Below are 9,334 nucleotides of genomic sequence, written 5' to 3'. Positions count from 1 at the left end.
AGTACCATTTGAAGAAAATCCAGCGTGCTCCGTTTCATATTGACCAAATTGATTTCTTGCACATGAACAGTATTCAAGGTGAAAATGGATGTTCTGGAAACATTACTAAAGGTGAGGCCCCCTCCTCTTTTCCACACTGACCCTGACATTTAGCTGGACTGCACTGCGTGGAAATGTGCGGGTCTGTAATCGCTTTTGCATTGTGGACTGAGCTGCTGGCGGATATGACTGGTGTGTAGGGAGTCGATCAATCACAGCAGGACAGAAAGGGTGTGAACTTGAACTGTCCACACGACTAAAAACAAACAAAACCTCAGGCATGGAGCACATGTGGATTATCATGCCTGTTTCTTTAAATAATAACCAGGGTAACCGTCTGTCTGCCTCTGCATCTCAAATATTGCTGAAAACATTCCTTGTGTACTTCTCATATGTCTTAAATTGTCAGGCAACAACTGGCTAAAATAAGAGTCTGCTTTTTGGTTTTGGTCAGCTGAATGTGCATTCCTCTGCCACATCACTTGGGGGCGATGTGGGGACGTTTGAAGCAGCTTGTTTACCTGAGTAGGCACTCCCAGCAGCGGGATGTCCGGGTACTGGCAGGGTGCTAGACGTAAGTGGTGGTGGTGGAGGCAAGGCCGCTGGAGGAGCGAACATATTGGGGTGATGTGGGTGCGGCGAGGACTGCAAGGCAGGGGGGAAGCTGTGGGGGGTGCTCTGGTTAGCCGCCAAGGGCAGCGGGAATGTGGAGGCCGCTGCCACAGGAGGAGGCGGGTGGTGGGGGAGGTGCAAAGAGGGAGCAGGGGGCCCGTGGGGCTTGGTGCCTGGGGTGCTGCTCCTGCTGCTACTGCTGTAAAGAGGGAAAAAGAGAAAGATGGAGAAAGGAGCAGGTTAACCAGGCGTGATCAGTCAAAATTAACACTTGTTCCTCCACATCCCCTCATCTCCATCTGCTTCGACGTTCAATTCCCTGCACAGTGTTTTCACACCTCAACTGTCCTCCATTTACAAGGGCCTCCCTGCCTCTCCCTTGTGCTTCACAGAATCCAGGGCAAACATGAGCTGCGAAAACACCACATTCGCAACACCCTCAGATGCAAATAAACCGACGCTGGCAAGCAGAACAGAACGTGCATCTGCCTTTGAGCAGCTTCTGTTAAGGCACATCCTCCAAAGCCAGGTAGTGAACATGTGTATTGGAAATGGGATGAGAGTGAGAGAGGGTGTGTATGCATGTGTAAGCAAACAGTCTTTTGTAGTGTGTGTGGGTTTTCCCCAGGGGCAGCCTCAGAGCTTGCGTCTCCACAGCTCTGCGCACTAAGCCTAAAAGCTCATTTGCAGCTCCCGCTCTTCGCTGCGGGCCCCGGCCGTGATTATTCACAGCGGGTGCCAGGCCATGTTGGCACGCTGGCAGACTGGCAGGGCTGGCTCAGGGAGAGGGAGGCGAAGCCAAGTCCTGAGAGCCTGCGAGGCAGAGCTGTTGTTGGGACTGAGTGGATTCTGAAGGAGCTATCCTGGAGTTTTAAATTAATGGAGAGAGCCTCAAGGCCTCAAGAGAGTTGGACACAACAGACTAGCTGTACTGTTTTTATTTTTAATAATATGAAAAATAACTGTGATCATGGTGTATTTGATCATACAAAGTGGAATTTCACTGAGGATTCTTTGAAACTTGAGAAAATTGGCTTCCCTGTGGTGTATTTAATACTTTTCTAGGACGGATGTTGCACCTTTAAGCCTGTTTTCCTCCTGTTTCCATGCACAAATAAACCTCATCAATGCAATTCAAGGTTGTGCTAAACTATTACACATACAGCCAGTATAAATGGTGGGAGCTGGAATCTCTACAGAGCCCCGGTGACAATGTGGGTGGCTAATAAATCACAGGCACTCAGGGCGCAGTTTAGCCCTTGTATTCTGTTGTTAATAATCAGTGCTACTGTTTGGCTCGGGAACTTCAAGCTCTCCCCGATTGCAATTAACATACTCATCGGGCATCACTTCCAGCTCAAGCAATATTCTAGTATTTTCAAGTGTTTGAATATGGGTTCGACTGTACTGCACTGCACACCATTTTCTGCAGAGTGCAGGATTGATGTGAATGTTTTTAAAAATAATAAACAGATGTTTTCATGTATGTGCTTGGCTGTTATTAGCGTTACCTGTGACCGTTGAGGTTGAGGCCGAGGCCGTTGTAGGTAGAAAGGGGCCGTGGGTGGCAGCGTGATGGGGGCCGGTGGGGCCCGGCCTGACTGGGGTGCTGTTGGTGAGGGTGATGAGTCGGGAGAGCAGGCGATGGCAGGTGGGGTTGCAGGCTGGGTGTCGGCGGAGGCCGGGGGTGGGATAGAAGTTCAGGCTGGTGCTGGGGCCGGGGAGGGGGAGATGGCGAGGGTTCTTGGCCCTGAGTGAGAGGCACGGCTGCGGGCGTCTGAGGCCTGGGGAGAGCCTCTGAGCGTGGGAGCAGGTGCGTGGAGGCTGGAGCCTGGGTAGGGGCGTTTGTCTGTGTCCGATGAGGGGATAGAGGTAGGGGGACGGGTGGCTGGGGCTGCGGCTGAGGGAGGGGGAGGGCTTGGGGGGCCAGAGGCTGTCTGGGGGTGCTGGATGGTGCAGGGGGTTGTGGGTCCCTGCAGGTCTCCTGGCTCCTCTCCTGACTGCGCTCTAGGCCTGACACCTTGAGGAGGCCTGGGCCATGAGGCTCCTGGCTGCCATTGGTGGAGAGCACATGGATGCCAAAATCTGGAACTGTGTAAAAGAGAAAGAGGAAAATTGCTTTTAGTTTCCAAGCTGTCTGTGCCTTTGAACACCGTGAAAACTGAAAACAGATTAATACAAATTAGTTCTCATAGAACAATATGTAATCTGAATGAAGATGGTGGCTTTCAGTAACCTGACTCTCGCCAGATGAATTTGGTTCTGCCTTGCTCCCCTCATCCATCTGGGATCGCTTCATAGGAAAGTGATTTCAGGAGGCTGGGCCTTATCAAAAATCTTTGCATATGATTGGATAAACCACTTGTCCGTCATCTTTAATGGCGTGCTACTTCAACCACTCACATCAGAACCAACCTGTGACCCTGATGAGAGGGAAGGGTGAAAACATGGTTTCCTCCAATAAAAGCCTTCAGAGCCGTTCTCTGGTGTTCTTCTAAAGAAGAACGATTCTCTAGATTAGAAACACGGATGAAACAGCAGTATCCATGCTGACGCCTGCTTCCTCGATGTGAGCCACCGTTGTTTTGTGAATCACAAACAGTCGCTTTTCTGCTACGTCACATCTATAAAACCCCGCCCAGCGGTCCTGGTTGGCCTGACCATTTTTTGCAGACCTTGAAATCCCTCTGCTATGGAGCGATCCCAGATGGTTGAGTGGAGCTAGGCGGAGTCAAGACGGAAGCAAGGCAGAACAAAAGTCATCTGGCGATAGTCAGGTTAGGCTTTCAGTGTGCATACACCAGGACGAGATGCTCGCTTATGTGTGCATGCATGTTGAAGTCCTTTCCTCAGGTAAAACCCTACAGTGGAACATCTCTAGCTCCAACAAAGATGATGATGTGTGTGTGTACAATGTGTGTGACCTACAGGCCTTTCATAGACCCATGTCTATCTAACTGCCCTCTCCACTGCCATGATTAGTGTGTGTGCTTTGAGCTTCCTTCTCATACTGACACACCCTGCTGAGGTTTGCAGCTGAGCCAGCACAAGCACCAGCTCCTGAGCCCTTTCACACAGCCTTTCACTCTGTCCCTGGGGACAAACTACACAGCTGAGATTTGTTTTTCTTGTTCAGGCTGAATCAGTTTGTATCGTGCACAAAACAACATCACCTTCATTTCAAGGTGATAGTGATTGTTGTTGTTTTTTGCCTGGATGACAGAACTTCCATTTGCTGGACAAACGTAATGTTTTCTAGTCAGATGAGAGATGAGATCTGTTGTCTGTAGCTGAATGGTGCAAACTGTATACAGGTTTGAATAGGCATTTGCATAGTTGTAGGTACTTCACAACTATGAGGTTGCAGTTGACTTTCTCCCAAAGTCAAGAAGACACCTTATTCAAATAAAGCCTGCAGTTATTCTCAAACAATATTCATCTTTGGAAATATATGGTTCAGACTGGGTCAATATTTAGTTTTGACATAATAGAGTACTGCAGTACTATTAAAAGAGTAGGAGTATTAAAACCAGCAAATTAGTTTTTATTTTTGCACTGCTGGTTCCTTCCTCACAAAGTCAATGTTTTTGTTGAATGGGGTTTTGGGGTTCTACAACATAAAATGTGTCGGTTAATACCCTGCTTGTGAATTTTGAAGCTTGTACGTAAGACAGTTGCTTACAAGCGGCTAAATGAAACTACAAACATCATCACACTGTACAAGTGAAATCAGTTGGAAGCTGGTGGGTGGTGTAGTTCATTTATTGATTGCATTCACGCTTCAAAAATGAGAATGCTCATGATTTCATTTGTGAACATTATCCTCAAATATATGTAGTAATGACCTGGAAAAAATGAAAATATTCACAGGCTTATTTGTGAACATTATCTCGCTGGACAAAAGATGTAAGTATTATTATACCATCAACTTTGGTTCACACAGAGCTTATTTTGTGTTATAATCCAAAATCCAGTGGAAAACTCCCATTTGTTGAGGGAACCAGGGCTAAGTTCATCCCTGCAGCACTCTATCATTGGCGTAGTTGTTTGATATAATAGGGGTATGATAAATATGATTTCATTGTTAAATGTATGTCATGGAAAAGGGATAAGACCAGATAAGTGAAAACTTCTTCCTACCCCTTTTCAGACATGTTATATTGATTTACTTTTGTTTGTTATATGTTTACTGTATTTTTTTATTTAAAGTTGTTGCATCTTCCAAATAAATCTAAAAAATCTAAACGTGTTCTTTACCACATGCAAAGAGCCTGTTAGAACATGTTGAAGGACACTGCCGGGTAACAACAGTGCCTTCACTCACTCGCATGTAGCATGAAGGACGGAGCACATTCAGCTTGCTGCCTGACAGGGTGAGGATTAAGTTTATGGACTTTCAGTAATTGCCAAAAAACAGCAATTACCTGCCATTAGAAGCCCTGTTAGGCTCTATTATGTAAAACGTGTGAATGAACCCAGAGAATGAATAATAACTGCTGTACAATGTTGAAGTCACACAGAACAATAGATAATAAGCTCCATCCAGGGTATTCCTCTGCAGGGACCTCCTCTTACAGAACAAAGTGCTCAGACATCAGCAGTCAGCTTGGCTGCTCCAGAGGCAAAGAGGCTCATGGGGGATGATGGTGCATACATAAACTGTAATTAACTCTCCCCAGGCCTCGGGGGGGATTTGGGGGCAGGAGCTAGGGTTCTTCCTCCTCCTAAGGGAAGTCCGCTAAATCCTTTACCTGCCAAAGACGTGTAGCTGGGACCCAGTTCTCCTGGGCTGAGATAGCAGCCTGCACCGAGGAGCTGCAGCCTGTCACAGCAGGCTACCGTCTCCCTGACACACTACTTCCTCTAGACTGTCTCCTCTGGGATCAGGCTGAGCCAACAGGGCTCTACAAAAACATTCATCCATTAGCATTAAAATGCAAAGTGAGGCATTAGCAACACTGGGTGCATGTGATGTCATAGTTAAGGGTCAGGGGAGGTAATACCTGGTGCAAAATTACAATCAATATCTACAATAACAGCTATTGACTGCTGCACTGTGTGGGAGAGCTTACTGGGACATCTGCCAGCCTGTCAGGAGACAAAGGACACAATTTGCCAGGTCGAAGTGTTTTTGTAATAGTCTCTTTGGGTCAGCACAAACAAGAGTCCATCATGATGCAGAGAGGCATCAGTTTTCAAAGCTAACTAATCCTTACGGAGAAACTATATCTCTTCTTTGGCAGTCTGCACACACAAAACATCCCTGTTCGGCACTCATGTGCATCAATGAACAAGAAAGCCCAGCAGCCCCTAAATCCATCTCCCTCGTCCATGTCAATCTTCTCCACTTACAAATGCTATTACCGGTCAGGAGAGACTGCTGCTGGCAAACAACTTCACCGCAGCAGACGGGGAGAGGAGAAATTCCCAATTCTCCCGCTGCACCTCTCAGTCCCTGAGGTCCACGGCTTGTTTTGAGAATGTTCTAACATGCTAAAAAGCGGGTGTCTATTCTGGTCATAATGAAGACTCCAGGGCCACGCGGAGCGGGGAAGAAGGGGAGTATACGCTAGCTTCCCTCCCCTGAGGGTTCATTTGTCAGTCTTCTTCATCCCTGGAAACAAATAAGCCCAATTCCTGTTTGGCTTACTCCAAATGTGGAGCCCTCTTGTTTTTCAACGTTTCAGTAGTGTTGCAGTTTCTAACTAGTACGCGTTGCTTGTTGAAGCATTGCAGTGGAGAATGAGGCCTGTGGGTGTGTGGGTTAGTCCGGGAGGAAAAAGCTAGAGGCCAGATTTAAGAGGTGAATAAAGGTACAGGAGGGCTTTGTGAGGGTCAGCTGGGAGAGTGTGTGTGTTCAGGAAAGCCATTCATTAAGGCTGCATGTCAGGGGACCAAGCGAGGGGCTCAGGGGGATAACTCATTATCCCAGGGTGAGCCATCTCCTCCTGTTCTCTCTCGCACACGCACACACACACACACACGCACACACACACACACACACTGCAGCAGGTCATTAGATTGGCTGAACTGAATATAACATGTAACACAGTATGATGCAAGTGAATGAAAAACATCCAGCCCTTAAAAATGTTAAAAGGGACATAAGACATGAGATAACAGGAAGGTTCATTATGCAGTAGGGATAATTAGAAATATCTAATTGCGATTATTTTGACTGATATGGCAATGTGATATTAGAGGGCATGATACATCATTACATCACTGACAAAAATTTAAAAAAGATTAGGGTGTGATTTTTGCAGGGATCTGTACCAAACAAAGATGCTTTCCTAAGTCTGTGGAATATGTGCATGCCAGAACATTTAAAATTGTACTTTGACACATATTTTGCCTCGAACAAATATTGCACCTCCTGCGATTTGAAAGTTGCAGTGGGCAACTCAGATCAATTAATTGTTTAGCCCTAGTATGCAGGCCTCTTTTATTCATACTGCCCCGCAGCTCATTAGTGCCATGCAGCTGTTTTTACTGTTAGCATCTTTTAATGTGCTGCTAATATCACATTGAGCCTACAGGGTTAATACGCCTGTGTATTGGTTGGTTAATGCCTCTTCATCAGCAAGGTATTTGGATTGGTACAGCCATGTGCAAGGCAAATGGCTCATATGTTTGAATCAATCAGTGCACTGCGCTAACATCCACAGAGGGAGAGACAGAGGACCTGGCAAAGTGAGACACAGAGCATTAAGAAGTTAATTATGGTGTTAGGTTATTATTGCAGAACTTAAGGGGATTTATTTAGCAAACTATATTTTAGTACATCCCTGGATACAGCCTGGCCCCATATAAATGATTAACAACAACAAGTGCCAACAACATCATCTCTCTTTTAAAAGCGCGGCAGCCACCACCTGCCCCTTTGAAAAATACATTAGCACCCAACTTGCGCCCAAACCACTTTGCTAATCTCTCTCTCTCTGGATATGTCAGCCTACACCCGGGCCTGTACACATCCTGACAAATTCATGGCTGTTGAGAACTCTGCGACATCCCAAGCCTCTGACCCTTTCCGTCACCCCTTCCGTCTCATCCTCCTTAAAATAGCACCCACACTCATTTATGGGATTTCATCCAGGCAGGGGTTGCATAGCTCCAATCACACAAAACCAACCAGCTAAAACATAGCAGGAGCCACAAGACTGACAGCTCAGCTGCAGCCGTTGTATGTGTGCGTCACAGTTGTGCACTGAGCAGAGGTGAAACGCGGTGAGGGCTGACTCACTGATGCTGGTGATTCAGAGACAAGACCGCTCAAACTACCAGACTACAGCACTAATCAAAGCTCCATATGTTAAGCAGCAGGATATGGAAGCCTTTTCTCCGTTTCTCACTTTCTAATGAGGAACAGTGCAGTGGTAGGAGTTTTCAGATCCTTTACTGGCATACAAACACAACAACTGAAAAAAGATTCCTCTACGAGTGAATTCTCTGCAACCAGAAATTTACCTAAATATGTAAGATTCCCTGATACAATGCGAAATCTGCGAAATGAATTAGTAACCACAGCTGTCAGATACTGGAGCGGAGAAAAAAAAAAGAAGAAAAAAAGCAATACCTCAACACTCTGCTTAAGTACTTACATAAATCTAATTTGTCTCAGCCCCATAATATACACAGTGAAGTGTGATGCATATGAATGAACATTACATACAGATATAGGGCCATACATGAATACTGAAAATGACAGTTTGTCAATGCTGATGGTTTGACTTGTGATGATGCCAATTAAATTTTTTTGAATGTACCAACGACACATCAGTGCCTGTGACACAACAGCACTAAAGATAGTAAGAGATAAAGTCCAGAACAATAGCCAGCTCCATTCGCTGACATCTCTTCACAGAGAAGGCAGGGCAGAGTTACTGTACTGGAGGCTCTGACAGCTGTGCAACAGTTGAGAGCATCTAGGAAACAGGTGCTAACGGGGAGGACTGGAGGGAGGGCAGCCTGCTCTGCCTTATATATCAGGGGCACCAGTGATGGTAAACTCTGGGTGCTGACTGCAGTCTGTCCTGTACCAGTGTCGTGCTGCAACACTAGCAGTTACTATCCTCTGTTTGGGGAGGGAGACAGGTGACTGTTCTTGTAACCAGCAACAAGACAAAAAGTCTACAGCCACTTATGGATAGAGGTGCTTTGTTCTAATGTCAGCATGCTAACAAGCTCATGTTTAGCAGGTGTATTATTTACCATGTTCACCACCGTATTTAGCCTGTTATTAAGCCTGATATTTATTAATAAGCACAAAATACAAACTACAGCAGAGGCTTTTTGCAGGAATTTGTTCACCCTGACTTGTTAAACATAAGTAGACTGATGAAATATATGAAAAGTTAAAAGATCAAAAGAGCTTTTACAATATAGGGGGGAACACGAACATCTGTAACAAATTCCATGACAATCCATCTAATGTATTAGAGGTCCGTAGTTGTGGAGATATTCTACTCAAAACCACATATGTCAACCTCATGGCCACCATAAGGAAAGAGGAAAGAGTTCAGGGATCACCAAAGTCATTAGGATGCATCGTCTAGAAATCATGTTCGGAATTTCATGGCAATCCCTCCAATAGTTGTTTCATCTGCTGTTATAGCATAGCTAAAACCAATATAGGTGAGAATAATAAACACAGGAAAATATATATGTGGCATTAAACATA

At 45.7% G+C, this 9,334-nt stretch overlaps 1 protein-coding gene across 1 annotated transcript in view; it reads right to left on the bottom strand.

Annotated features, from left to right (window-relative positions):
- auts2a (activator of transcription and developmental regulator AUTS2 a) overlaps positions 1–9,334 on the bottom strand; it is a gene marked incomplete at its 5' end in the record, with an annotated part of 340,529 nt that overhangs the window by 11,159 nt on the left and 320,036 nt on the right. Inside the window, 2 exons of the mRNA XM_083927505.1 lie at positions 561–850; positions 2,163–2,742. Of these exons, the coding sequence (XP_083783631.1) occupies positions 561–850; positions 2,163–2,742 (870 nt within the window). The remainder of the gene's footprint in view (positions 1–560; positions 851–2,162; positions 2,743–9,334) is intronic.

This window comes from Echiichthys vipera, assembly GCF_963691815.1.
Source record: "Echiichthys vipera genome assembly, chromosome: 14".
Lineage (NCBI taxonomy): Eukaryota > Metazoa > Chordata > Actinopteri > Perciformes > Trachinidae > Echiichthys > Echiichthys vipera.
Note: the sequence above shows the minus strand (reverse complement) of the source record. Positions and strands in the feature narration are given on the sequence as shown.